This window comes from Amblyomma maculatum, chromosome 6 (assembly GCF_055883805.1).
Source record: "Amblyomma maculatum isolate TAMU_Amacu chromosome 6, ASM5588380v1, whole genome shotgun sequence".
NCBI classification, from domain to species: domain Eukaryota; kingdom Metazoa; phylum Arthropoda; class Arachnida; order Ixodida; family Ixodidae; genus Amblyomma; species Amblyomma maculatum.
Window position 1 is genome coordinate 139982871 of NC_139349.1, and position 14962 is coordinate 139997832.

At 48.1% G+C, this 14962-nt stretch overlaps 1 protein-coding gene across 1 annotated transcript in view; it reads left to right on the forward strand.

The window, feature by feature from the left end:
• Positions 1–678: 678 nt before the first annotated feature.
• Positions 679–14962, forward strand: part of LOC146186887 (protogenin-like) — a 39055-nt gene continuing 24771 nt past the window's right edge. The window contains exons 1-2 of the mRNA XM_084608136.1: positions 679–907; positions 12500–12790. Of these exons, the coding sequence (XP_084464262.1) occupies positions 679–907; positions 12500–12790 (520 nt within the window). The remainder of the gene's footprint in view (positions 908–12499; positions 12791–14962) is intronic.

The following is a 14962-nucleotide window of genomic DNA, read 5'->3' on the forward strand; positions in this document are numbered from 1 at the left end:
TTTTCGAAAACCTAAAAATCAGTGTGCGTATTAATATCGACAAATACTAACCACCAACCATTAAAAGCGAAGGGTTGTTCCACTATATAACGCCTAGGAGGGCCTACTATGTCTTCAATAAACAGTTTATTAACACGGGGGTCTTTATTGTTTCCCGACATCCGCCACCGAATACAGTACTACCCACAGCCAAGATTCTTTTTTAGCCTTAATATCTGAGTAGTTATTACTTAGGCGCACCCGTTCTCCTAACAACTGTAATATAACGCCTAAAAAAGCCAATTTCACAGGCAACTTTAATGTGCTGTTGTGAAGCTAGGGCCATTGCTTGCCAAGCACGTTTTAGAGGTGTGTCATTCTCGAACTTGCGCAAAGATGGTACCGCCTGTCTTGAGGTTGATGGCCAACTGGCCCTAAAATCTCTGTTGATGAGCTTCCCTCTACACACTGGGTAATAGGGGGCGTACGCGGGTCATACTGTTATGGCGGCTATTGGGAAAATTGAAACCCTATTCACCCTCAGTTGCTTCTCAGCAGAAGCTGATAGCCGGAGATCCCAATTACTGCAGCCATGCGACAGAACCATCCAATTTTGTATCTTTCAACTGTAACGCCCACTTCCGGATGCCTACAAAACCCCCATTTCTGCTGTCAGGCTGGAAGTTCACCGTGGACCTAATGGAGCCCCGTCGGGCGCTGTTGCTGTGGACGGGCAGCGGCTCGCACGAGGTCACCTGGTGCCGCTGGGTGGGCGCCCTGAGTGTCTGCCAGAACAAGAGCTCGGGCACCGACGGCGTCGTCATCACCGACCTGGACGCCTGGCGCACCTACGACTTGTCCGTGGGTGGTGGCCCCCCGCGGGACTCAGAGCCTATCTTCGCGGCACACTTCAGGACCAGGCCAGACAGTGAGATATATATCCACATGTTGGAAGATGTATACTTCTCCATGGTTCATTCTTTTACAATACCTTGTGCAAAAATAGTTGGAACGATCATAATTTGAAAGTAGGGCCAGTTCGATAGCCTCCTGGGAACCGGCAGCTAATTACATCCATTATCACCTTATTTCCCTTTAAGAAAACCAAAACACATCAAGCTACAAGCTAACCCTGCGGTAAGGTTTCTTTTCGGTGAGGTTTATTATGCCATTATTTGTTTGCAGATTTCTCTAATCCCATACAGTGTTGATTCACTAACTGATTACTGAAGGTGTGTGTACCCGTTGGAAACTTGACAGACACTGCGAGCATTAAACGCAAGCCAAGTCCAACTAGATTGAGGTACTAGTGTGCCAAGATTAAAATATGACATCTGTGCCAAGAAGAGACGTCGGGGGAGCGTTAAAGTTACTCAAAAACGACAGGCTTATCGAAGCATCTCGATGATTCTGGTAATTCCAGATACTGAAGAAATCTACTTTCCAATAATTAGGTGCTTAGCGCATCCATTTTTGTGACCTTATTTCAGCGAGAAGTGCTGCCACGATAAAACGGTGTGGGTAGTGCTGCTGAGGTGCGAGAACGCAAAGTTTGGCATTTGTCAGGTGCTGTGCACTCGACTCAAGTTAAGGATGAGCTCAGTATACCAGACATTTGGCGCAAAGTCCTAAGCGGCGAGCGGCGATGTGTCGGAAAGCGTTTTGTCCGTGCACTTTGCCTCGTCACGTAGTTATGTCTCCCTGAAATATTTCCCTCGTCGCCCCAAAGCAACTGGCTTCGCCCCCACCAGATCCTCGCTGGACGTCTCCGGTTTACCCATTGCTCGTTCCCGGTGTTCTCCCTTCGTATGAATACGTCCCCCCCCCCCCCCCCCATTATTCGCTGGCCGTTTAAGGTTTACCCATTGCTCGTTCCCGGTGTTCTCCATTCGTATCAACATGCGCACCAGGTTTGTCGCCGCTCGCCGCCACGCGTACTCCACCGCTGATGTGAAGAAAATATTCCTTTTGCCACGGCTATGAGAAGAGAACGATCAGCTTTGTTGGTAACGGAAGGCTAACAACAGGAGCCAAGTTGCGGGTGGGCGGACTTTATAGGGGGTTGTGCATTGAGCTTCGTGGAGAATCACTCGTGACGCATATACGCCCTTGCATTAGATGCAGATCGAACAGACCTATTACGGTGCAGGCACCGAACTCAAGCACTTTTCCGTTGAAGAATGTCGCGTATGTCGCCGTCTCTAGCCTTAGTTTTTGCGTATACAACACAGCGAACGACGATGGCTCCAAGCTCGTCGCCGTGTCACGTCGACGCCCTTTTCTTGCGCCTATACCAATTCACTGATAAAGATGTCAAGCTTACTTCAGGTTTTGTTATACAAACACCATGGGTGACGAAAAAAAGATTATTTGTTATTTAGCTCTGGTTAACTCTAGTTGATTTGCGCAATCAACGGCGAAAGCTTGTTTTGCTTGCTACATTATTCTCCTGTCACGCCCTATTAGTATAAGGTGCTACGTTATTGGGGACACTTCAGCTCATCCTTTAATGGCATGACGCGAGAGCATAAGCTAACAGCGCACATATAAAGTCACGCTTCAACTAAGCCGCATGGATGTGCCTGCGTGTCGTAGGGGTAACAAGAATGCAAAAAGTTCTGGCAGGCAGATTCTGATATCACCCTCCATTATGAAAAGAGCGACCCGAGTTGGTAGATCCTGCCCATGGCTTAGGAGTGACGTGAATTGAAATGTCATGGCAGGCGTATTAAGGAGGTCGATGAGCAGGGGAGTGCACTGGCCACGGACTACGAGACGGCCTGTTAACCCTGGCGTAGTTACTGCTTTCGCAATAAAAAGCGGTTTGCAATGACGACTTGCCAAACTTTGTCACCCGCAGAAGTCGGCAGCTTTAGCAGCGACCGTTATATAGGAGAATCATTATATATTGTTAAAGAGAAAGGAAAAAGAACGTTTGTTTGATCGGGCTGGCGCAGTGGTTACAGCTCTCGACTATTGGTCTCAAGGACGCGAGATCAATCCCAGCCTCGGCGGCAGCTTTTCGATGGAGGCGAAAAGCAAGGCGCCCGTGTGCGGTGCGATGTTAGTGCATGTAAAAAAACCCAGGTGGTCGAAAATTTCCGGAGTCCTCCACTACGGCGTCTCTCATAGCCTGAGTTGCTTCGGATGTTAAACCCCACAAACCAAACCAAACCAAAAAGAAAAGAAATGACGTAAAAACATTTCAACACTGTAATAAATGCAACCTAGTCTTTCAACAGTTCCCGAAGTGCAGTTTGCAGTCATTTCAAAATAGCGAACGTGAGTTTGAAGTGGTCTTAAGATCATTTTCTAATTCGTCCTTAATATTCGGGACCTCATTACAGAATTCCTGTTTCAATTACGCGTTTTCCTTAGCCATTCTACTACACACAAGTAGTGCACATCAACTTTGCAGCAGCAGTGACAACAAAAATTACTTCTACCAGTACTAACCTGCATTGTGAGTGGCACTTCAGAATCAGATAAAAGACGCAAGCTCAATATTGAAGGAGCACCTGCTAGCCTAGTGAATCCGATGCAGAAGATGCGGTATGAAGTAGACGTTCAATGTCTTTTGTGTGCCTAAACGTTTGCTGTTCTTAGGCTTGTTTTGGTCGAAATCTCAACTCGCGTTAATGTGATTCTATATGAATTAGCCTTTGACCGAGCAAGCATTAGGTTTCAGGGCTTCTGAGGCCAAGCAGGTTCTAAAATGACAGCGGCCAGGTCTTGAGAAGGCGTCGTCACAGCTTGGACAATTGTAAACAAAGTTATACAGAGTAACCCGGCTTGCTAATAAATATTGCAACAAAGGGGTAGGCCGATCGCCGATCCGGCGATTATGCTTACAATCGTTGTCACTGATTCGACACTGGATCGTGGGGCTATAATAATAATAATAATTGGTTCATAGGAATGGAAAGGCGCAGTATCTGTCACACTTGCTCTGTGGACACCTGAACCACGCTGTAAGGGAAGGGAGGGAATGAAAGTGGAAAGAGAGAAAGGGGGAGCCGTAGAAGGAGGGCTACGGAGTAATTTCACCGCCTGGGGATCTTTAACGTGCGCTGACATCGCACAGCACACGGACGCCACTTTGTTTGGCCTCCATCGAAACGCAGCCGCCGTTGTCGGGTTCGAACCCGGGAACTGGGCTATATGTAACAGAAATGAATAACACACTTCCAATTTCGCGTTCAATTTATAATTTCAATAGGCTCAATAAAAGCTTCGTTGCGTTTATAAATAATAATAATAATTTGTTCACTGGAAGGGAAAGACGCAGTATTTGTCAGACTTGTTTCTGTGTACACCTGAGAGAGAGAGAGAGAGAGAGAGAGAGAGACAGAGAGAGATGTGGTTCTTGTTGGGAATTATGAAAGGGGGATCGGCGCGTACATCTGAACAGCGCCGTAAGGAAAGGGAGGAAGTGGGAGTGAAAGTGCAAAGAGAGAAAGAAGAGCCTTAGGGGAGGGCTACGGAGTCATTTCGACCACCTGGGGGTCTTTAACGTGCGCTGACATCGCACAGGGAGGTGGTGAAGGGTGGCAGTTCCTGGCTTTACGGGGCTGGGACGGTAGCTAAACATCACTTGGGGCGGGGGCCAGACAGCCACGGGCGCATACTCCCTCCCCTGATGGGGTTGGGACAGGTAGGTCATCGCCGCTTGCGGCGGGGGCTAGCCTGCTACCGCATATTTATCTGTTGTAGGCCGTCATTGCACCCGCCACCACTTCGGTGGTGGACGACGGCTGTTGTTGCGGCGCGCGACTTTCCCTACCTCTTCATATTTTTTCTTCTCTATTTTCTCTTCTGTCTGCACGAGGTTTCGAACCCGGCCTTGACGGCTGCGTTTCGATGGAGGCGAAACGAAGAGGCGTCCATGTGCTGGGCGATATCAGAGCACGTTAAAGATCCACAGGTGGTCGAAATTACCCCGTAGCCCTCCACTACGGCTCCTCTTTCTCCTTCCACTTTCACTCCCTCCCTTCCCTTACGGCGTGGTTGAGGTGTCTACAGAAACGAGTGAGACCTTTATCGTACATTTTTCTTCCTATAAATCAATTAATCAGGCAGCGGAGGTGGCTAAGCTACAGAGCCAGTAGCAGGCCCATGCATTTTCTGTTCGTTCTTCCTACAGCCACAAAAACAACAGCTGGCTAGCCCCTGATTTTTATCTGTTGTGGGCCGTCGTCGCACCCACCACCTCTTCGGTGGTGGCGGACGGCGGCTGTTTTTGCGGCGCGCGTCTTTCTCACACTCTTTATTTTTCTTGTCTATTTTCTCTTCTGTCCTCACGAGGCAGCGGAGGTGGCTCAGCTGCAGAGCCAGTAGCAGGCCCGTGCATTTCCTTTTCCTTCTTCTACAGCCTCAACAACAACGACATCGCTCAGCACACGGACACCTGTCCATTACGCCACCATCGAAAAGCAGCCGCCGGCGGTCGGGATTGAATTAGGGTACTCTGGCACATTAGTCGGGCTTCTTACCGGTGCACCACTACGGTGGGGCACATTCAATTGGGATGCATAGTAGATCAGTGTAGCGCAAGTTCTTGCTTTCGTTACTACTTTCGTTCATTGTTTCTTCTAGAATAAAATTATTGTTTATATTGTGAAAGAAGGCTAGGTCGAGACGGCAAGGTTGCGAAGGCAAGGCCAGCGATGCCTTGTCTAGCGTTTTATTCTGAACACGAAAAACGGTGCGTGCTCGATCCGGCGTCGCGGAACGCGATGACGATGGTATGTACGAATGAAAGAAAATCATGGCATCTACAAATGAAAGATCGAACGAAGCTCACATAATCTGCCCGGGGATCGGCAGCAGCCAGCCTGGCCGCTCGTAACTAACCGATGCACCGCGGCGCAAAAACGGTTTCAAGAAAGAAACATGAACATTCAATTTCAGTTCCACGGTGGCGTCAATCAGCTGGGTGATTAACAGCCGTGACTTCGCAGTTCAATGGGGAAGTTTGGCTGATGACTTCGTAGGGACCAAGGTAGCGGTGTTATGTCACTAAGCGCAGGGGTGTGCAGTGGTGTATAAAGTTGTTATTCGTCATCAGGACGAAAAGAGATTATGCGATGCGTAAAATCGTAGAGATTCTTGCGGTATTCCTGGAACGCTGCTGTGTTGAGGCGGGCACGATGACGGCATCTGGCCACACGAGATAAGAACTGGGTAGGTACTGGTGTGGAGTAGTGGGGCGTACAGAAGAAGGAAGTGTCGAGAATTGTAGTGGGGGAGGACGGCCATAAACGAGAAAAAATGGAGAGTAACCGATAGTCCGCTGTACTGCTGTATTCCAGGCGAATGTGACGAATGGTAGAATAGTGTCCTAATTTCGATAATCTGCTGTGATGTACATGGATATCATATCCAATAAGGTGCGATAAAATTGCTCATTCAGACCGTTAGTCTGCGGATGGTAGTTTGAGGTTGTCTTATGAAGGGTGGATGACGCGTGAAAACTTCGGCAACGACTGTCGATAAGAAGGCCGTCGCGCGGTCACTTAGGAGCACCCGAGGAGCGCCATGACGCATACAATTCATCGTAAAAGAAAATTTGCTACTTCTTAAGCGGAACCAGCCAGTACAGGGGCTGTGTCAGCGTAGCGTCTAAGATATACCACAGGTTACCCCCATAGGAGAGAGGCAAGGTATATCTACTATGGTAGCGAAGGCTCCATAGACACCCATACGTACAAAACATGGCGGCTCATGGGCTCCAGCGACCAATGAAAATTGGGGGGCCATGACGTCAAATAACGTCACGCATACGTTTACTTTCGCGCGAATTTTAAACAAGTTTAAAAAAAAACCGCCGCGATGCATTGACGAGCCTGCATCTTTTGAAAGTTGTAGCCTTTCAGCGCGCGCCAACCTTTGTCATCTAAAAGAACTCAAGTTTCTGTTGTTTACGCCCTTGTTTATAAGCAGTTGCTCCAGCACAATTAAAGTGGTTGGCAAAGGTGGCGGCATAGAAACGCAGCAACACTTCCAAATAGAGACCACGCATGCAAATTCATAATACAAATACTGCTCTAAGTCATGCAAGTACTTTGGCCATTTCTTTTGTCCCTCAGCACAGTAAGGTGCGGTCCAGAAATACTGGTGCAACGGGGCAGTCGTACCCAGTTCGCAACAGAGTGTACCAAGTGAACAATTATGGTTTTCATATTCATGGTTTATTGCATCAACCAATAAAATACAGCAACAAAACACAACAATAAAAATGCATGTCGCAAACAGCAGAAACTGTAGCGCTGCTTAAGCGGGCTAATCATCTCAATGATCACAGCCGAGGCATGAAAAAGGCTTGAAATGCCTGCCACAAACCATCACCAGATAAGAAACATGCATGTACAGAAAACAAAGCTATGACAGCTGCAACTGAAATAAAAATGTCATGACTTAGTAGGTGCATCAAAACATACGTGGAGCATAGAGCACGGGGATTACTCTTCACATTTAAATTCTTCGGCAAAAAGTATACAGCAGTTTTCAAGGAAATTTCATGGTAGCACCAGTGCAGACAGCTTTTGAATTAACAAACGTGCTGAACACAGGAGCATTAAAGCATACATTGAGTCTGTGTGCAACCTCCAGATCTGCTCACCGGTGAAAGCAGCCGGGAAGCGGTAAGACACCGACGGTTGAGTCCACGCTGTCGCAACGTGCCACAGAGCATCGCTTCCTCACTTTGTGCGGGCTCATCTTGCGATAAAACGCTATGCGCAATACAATGCTGCAAAAAGACTTCGCACTGCCCGCACGACGAAGGGGAGGAAACAAAAAAAAAAAAACACGGCTGCAGGGGGATATTAAATCTCACCAAAAGGCGACAGAGCAGCGACCAGCAAGGACGTCGAAATCTTCACAAAAGGGACATTTTCAGACTTGCAAACAAAATTACGCTTTCCCGCGGGCAACAAGGCCCGCACCACAGCATACGAGGAGCAGACAACGATAAGAAACCGTTTCGTGCTTCGACAGCTTCGTGATCTCCGTTGCCTTGGTAACCTCTGGCAGCGCCTCCTGACCGATGCAACATCAAGGGAGTGGGGCGATAAGAGTGCTGCAAGATTTAAAAAAAAAGTTAAGAATGTGTTTATAAAATACCTTACCTCATTCACAAGCGAAGTTATCAAAATGTGTATACTTTTTATGTTGCTTGATACTTTTTATTTTTAGTAGTATAATTTCTTAATCTGAGTGGTTCGCCCCCCGACCTGTGGCTATGCTGCGGTACCGCTGAACCGCTTTTGGGCCCAGCCTTCGCCACCATTCTACTTCAGCCATGAGAGAGGTAGGGGACCATACAAGTCGATGCCGACTACGTCACATGGCGTGGCGAGAAAGGCAAGAGGTTGTAGAAGGCCAGCGGGCGAATAAATCATCGTTAGCGACGTTGGCACAGAGGGCAGGAGGCGACGTATTTGGCAACGCTGGAAGGTAGGGTAAGCCAGGCCAAAAGAACCGTCTTTTTACGCGGTCCTAGGTTTTGTCAAAACCTAGGTGACCTACAGTAGCGTCATTGTGGAGAGCCGCCAGTATATGTGGGCGAAGCACGCGCGGCACGACTGGGATCCAGCGAGTTCCATCAGGGCAATACACGTAACGGCGTAGGATGCCATCTTCGAGCTTGAAATTTTGAAGCTGTTGGCGAAGCCGAGCATTAGGTGGGTCCGAAGCGCCGATAAGGCGGTCGATAATGGGACGGCAGTAGGTATCGGCTAATTGCTGTGAGCGGAGAACGTGTTTGTTCTCAGAGTCGTCAAAAGAAATTGTTGTTATATACGTCGGGAAAGAGATGGTTGGCTTTCGTCAGAGGTGGAAATTCATTGGGAAGAAAAACAAGCTGATTCCGAAAGTGGACAGAGAGAAAGAGCGTCGGCGTCTTAGTGTCGGCGACCCGATCTGTAAGTGACGTCGAAATGGTCTTCTTGCAGGCGTAGAATCCAACTGCCAAGTCGGCCTGTCAAATTTTTGAGCGAAGGCTACCAGCAAAGAGCATGGTTATCGGCCACAACTGCGAAGTGGCGACCGTATAGTTGAGGGCGAAATGTTTGGACAGCCCGGACGACGGCAAGACAGTCTTGCTCAGTAATGGTGTAGTTTTTCTCATCTGGAGTCATAGTCCGACTGGCGAAGGCGATAACGTTCTCACGCGAAGTTTCATCGCGCTGCAATAGTACAGCGCCAAGACCGTGACCATTGGCATCAGTGTGCAGGATGGTTGGAGCTCAGTCACTGAAGTGGCCAAGAACAGGATCTCATGTGAGGGCATGCTCTAGGTCGTCAAAAGCAGTTTCGCACTGTTCAGTCCATGCGAAAGGGCTGCGTGCTTTAAGTAGTTCATGAAGTGGAGTAGAAATAGTTGCAAAACGCCATATAAAACACCAGAAATAAGACGCCAGGCCGAGCAAACTGCGGAAATCTTCAGTCCGTTGTGGACGAGCGAAGTACAAGACCCCGATGATTTTTTCAGGGTCTGAACGAATGCCGTCATAGCTGAACAGATGTCCGAATATTTTAATTTCCTTCTGTGCAAAGTGGCACTTCTTGGTATTGAGCTGAAGGCACGTTGAAGCGAGACACGTGAGGACGTCATTCAGGCGCATGAAATGGTCGTTAAAAGTGGACGCAAAAATAACAATGTCGTCCAAGTAACATAAACAGGTTCTCCATTTTAGGCCACGAAGTACAGTATCGATCATCGGACGAATAATATTGCGACGTAGCATGTCATTTACATTTATTTTTCGTTCAGACAGGAAAACCCGATTAGGCCGTCGGCGAACAATAGAGTTACCTTCATTAATGATGCGAAGGTGCGCCACACTAGTCCGTACCAGTGGTGGGGAAGTGGCGTCAAAAATGGCTTTTGTGGTGTCGAAGCAATATCAGCAGTTCTTGGCGTTGGTTCGGCGTGAGGTTAGGATTAATAGTCTTTGGGAGAAGAGAAAGAGAGACTTCTGATGAAACACTGTGGTGAGGCAGAGGGGCTGTGAGCACCGCCAGGAACAGAGGTTGAGCATCCACCATGCAAAGGAGAGAATTCATTTTAGGAACACGAGGGACTCACGTGAAGTGTTAGTGGCCGTTACTGTCGCTGAGCTGTTGCGGAACCAGACAAGGTTAGACGGGAAGGCGATGCTGCGTGCAAGATGACAATAAGATGGTTCGGTGAGTACGTCCTAGTCAGTGATGTGGTCAGAAACAAAAACAACAGTAAGTAGTTTTTCGCACTGAGGAGGCAAAACAGTTGTACCATCGGCGGAAAACGAGGGGATGATGTCGTTCAGAAAAGTCAGATGAAAAATCGCTGTCTATCATATGAATAACATGGTATGGTCACCACAGGAAATTATTGCCGAAGCGGTTGACAAAAATCCCATCCAGAAATCATTAGATGCGCACAAGGTGAGAGCACAGCAAACTGCACATGATGGCGGACGTCGTTGATAACAACTCGTACGGTGCACTTCGCTGAAGGGTGCAAAGGGACGTCAGTGGCTCCACGGAATTCAGGCCCATCATATGGTGTCGTCACTTTTCGCAAATGGTAGCACAAATCAGCGTGAATGACAGAAATTACAGACCCTGTACCAATCAAAGCTTCGACAGGTAATCCTTCAGCTAAAACAGAAATCACATTATACGGGCGATCAGGAGGAAATTTAGTAAGTTCGCAGAGTGCAGTTTCATCTCCGGAAACTGCAACACTTAGTTTTTCAGATGGCGGACAGGTAGAGAGAGGGGAAACTGAATGATAGTATGGGGGAGGGGGAATGGCATCGGGATACATGGTTCCCACGAGGCTCAGACGAGGATTCTGGAGATGGGGAGCACCGTCGAGGTGGGCATGCAATAAACCGGCGTTGATAATATGAAGTTGAAGGCGTGCCACTTTCAAAGGTATCGTAACCATGGCGCTCATTCTGAAGGCGGCGACGACAGAAGCAGGGTATATGTCCTCTAATGCCACAGTAATAACAAACTGGTCGGGAGGGGCGCCAAGGTGCGTAATAGGATGGTGCAGGTTGAGCCCTAGCAATTGTATTGACGTGATTGTAGGTTGGTGCCGGTCGGGGCGGGGGAACCAAAGGAGGGGTGGATGCAGCGACGTGCGCGTGGGTCGGCGCTGGGCGGTTTGCAGGAGGTTCAGATGCCATAGGGTGGGCGATGGTTGCTTACTCTTCTTTAATGACGTCGCGGAGAACGGCGCCATGAAAAGGGGCGGAAGAATGATCGCACCCATGTCGACAGACAGGCTTGAGGGCTTGGAGTTCCTCGCGGATGATGGCTCAAATCAGTTCCGCAGATCGAGGTCAGCAGAGTTCGGGCCAGTTGCGATGCCGAGCTGCAATCGGGAGGACAGGTCGTAATAATGGAATCAACATTTGAAGAATTTTGGGCAACTAGGGTGTTATAGGCCATACAATTGATTCCTTTCAAGACGTGGTGTACTCGTCCAGGTTCCCGCAGGGTGGGACTAACACGCCGGCAAAGTGCAAGTATGGCCTCTATGTAGGACGCATATGACTCATCGGGACCTTTAAGGCGGGCAGCGAGCTTGCTCTTCGCGATCTCAGTCTGAGCTGCCGGGTCGGTGAAGTATTGGCGGAACTGCTGTTTGAATATGGTCCAGTTAGTAGTGTGGGGTTCGCGATTAATAAACCACGATTATTAAACTGTACAATAATAAATAAATAATGGCTTGCAACCTCTATGAAATAAATATGTCGCGTGGACACGCAGCGTTGAAAACAGCATTCTTGTAAAACTTGCCAATCTGCGGATAACGTGAGTAAATGTGTCTCGAAGGCGGTGCTTGCTATGCACGTAGGAGTAAGATTCATTAAAAACTTGGACGGCGTGATTGCAAATGTTAGTAGCAGCGGCAAACAGCATACTTAGCCGTCTGCGGTTGACATTCTCGTAGCCAGTGAGGCTAGTGTAAGCGGATGCCTGATGTCTCGGATGTCTGTGCCCGAAAAAGCCATGCACCAGCCTATTATTAGGTGGCACTACTCCTAGTTTTCTATTTACTGATTCGTTGCTCATCGTTTTGAAGTTGTCGCATATGACGAACATCTTCTTTTGTACTTCTTTTTTTTTTCTTTTGCAGAGTCGCCCCATGGCTGAAACGATCTTTTTACCGCGTTATCACCAATCATCAGCGGTCATCATTCCCGGGTTTAGCTTGCAAACACTTCCAACTGAATGTTTTAAGTCTTCTACTATTTCGCGCTTGCAAAAGTACTGTCTACAATCTGTAAATTCGCTTTATGGCATACTAGGATGCTTAATCAGTGTTGTTTGCTTTAGTCTTAGAATATTTAAGTGCTTGATTTAATGTCTGTCACCTTTGCTGCGAGACCTGATAGACCTGCAATGTTGTTTCATTAGTCATCATTGTAGAATAAAAATTTCAACCATGACTACATCGTAGCGTCTCTGTAGTGCATATCCAGCGGTCGCGCAACCACATTGTCTCCGCACTGCTACGCAGCTCCCAGCGCCCCAGTGCTGCTACACTCGGAGCAGGTGGGTGCGGGTGAGGTTATCCTCTCTTGGTCGGCTCCCGAATATCCCCGTGGTCCCCTTCAAGCCTACGACGTGTCCTGGTGTTCTGGCCAGTTATGCGAATCACTGGAGACACTGCGAGAAATGCGACACGCGGTGCTGGGTGGCGTGCGGCCCTCCACAAACTACACGTTTCGAGTGCGCGCCAAGAACGTACTTGAGGACGTGCCGCTGGAGGGACCACATGCCGAAGTCACCATCTTCACGCCACCCGAGGGTGAGGGGATGTCGTCAGAATGGTGATACGTGCCACCCCTCATCGGTTAACAAAGCAGCGCAGTGTAAATATGCGATGTTTTTCAGCCCGCTGAGGCTGCTTCAATGGGAGCCATGGCGTCCCTGGGGTCTTTCAGACACAGAGCTAAGAATTTTTCATGCTTGGAACCACTAAAGTGCGACAACTTTGTGAGCGGCAGATAAATGCGAAGGGACTCAATATTAGGGTAGAAACAGATTAGTGAATACGTACCGTCTTTGGCAAAAGTAACCGAGCAGCCCAGCAGGCCGGCGGAGCAAGCGCTGGGCCGAGCGGCAGCTTGGCGGTCGCGGTCAGTGGCCGCTACTCGCCGGCTGCGATTGTAAGTTGCAGACGTAAGGCTGCTCCCTGGCTATATTTCTTGGGATGACAAAATGTAAGCGGGTAACATATGCGGCGTTCGATTTCGTTCCTTTAGAACGCCGTGCCACTCATGGAGCGCACTGTGCACCGCAAAACTATAGCTCAAAGCTGATTTTGGGCTGGTATCGTGACGCTGCGCCTTCGTTAGAACACCTTGCATGTTAGATCCCAGTACACAGCTCCTGTAGATAAAGTGATCCGAAAATTGGTTGTTTTTGTCTTGTTTGAAATGTTAGGACATTCAGACAGGGCATGATATAAACCTGGGTTTGAGTTTTTCCACGATTCCTAGTCTGCGATAATGATACTTCTCTGAGCTAGAGAGGAATAAAAACGAGGCTATATTTTCCGCTGTTTTTAGCGCTGTTATTTGTGTCCATGTAAGAAGGCGAATCCGTTAATGTCGCATTTGCACCCGCTTGTTAACGCACAGAAATGCGTAATGGTTTTCGCGATTTCAACGCCAATCTGAATGCCGAAAATCTGCGCAGGGATTCCAACTGCTTCAAAAAAATATTTGGCAATACCGAGTGAGTAACGTTAATGTTTCCTAGCATATGATCCCCCAACAAGGCCTTGCTATTGCGAAGGATGCTTACGAAGACGTTTTTCTTTCACTTGCATTGAAATTCCCTCCGAATTAAGTTTCACCTTTTTGCGGCCAGGGAGTTCAGTAAAGACGGGAGTCACAGGTTTTCAAGCTTAATCTTGAGTTGCACTTGAAGGTTCTCTTCCAGCAACTTATTTATCTAGTCACCGTGCACCACTCTGCCATCACGCAATAAGCTACCAATCAAGTCGCTAGCTAATAGACAATAACACAAAAGTAGTTTGCTGTCCAAATCAAATGCTGCGTATCCGGATTTCTTTTCCCTTCCAGAACATATTACTGTTAGGTTGGTGCTCCCCCCCCATGGTGTTCTCTCGTGAAATAGAAGCAAATAAAAAGAAACTGCCGCACGTATTGAGAAAAAAGGCGACATACGTTCAAGGTGTGAAAACGACATTTTTATACAGTTCACTTATTAAACGAAGAGATTTACAGCAGGCTAACACATGATCGTAATTACCAACGCGGAGACCACTAGCGCTTTTTGTACGTTACCAAACAGCGGGAAAGAAGAAATGCAGCAAGAGGAGCACATGAAACAGCAGGAAGTCTTATTTTTCTCTCCTTCAGCTTATCTTAGCGTCACAGCAAATCCGGTAGGGGTCACAACATAAGATTAGCTACTGCAGGAAAACCGCATCGAGTTTTTGAAATAAATTCCTCGCCATACTTTCCGGACAATCCAAACAAGTACAAATGCATGTATTTGTTCATTTGTTGTAACTACGGGAGTACACTACCGATATTAAACGCGAAGGCATTCTAACGAAGAGCGCAGCTTCACAGCGCCAGACAAGAAAGAGCATGGAGCGAGTAATGCTATGCGGAGCGCCCTTACTCAACAGCGCAGCGTTCCGACGACGCCAAATCAGGTACAGTACACGATACTCGCTTACTTTTTGTCATCCCAAGAAGGAGAACGAGAGAGAATGCTTACGTTTGTTAGCTTACACCCGCCGCCGGAGAGAAGCGGCCAGCTACGGCGATAGTAGCGCCACAGATCAGCCCGTGCCTGCTCCGCCAGCAGGTTGGGCTGCTCGATTGCTTTTGGCAAAGACGGTACATGTATCTGCTCAGAAGTGTTCATTGTAAATGATCGTATAACAAAATTTCCAAGAGGTCCTTATATATTGCGCTTTTACCGACCAGGCTGCAGGAAA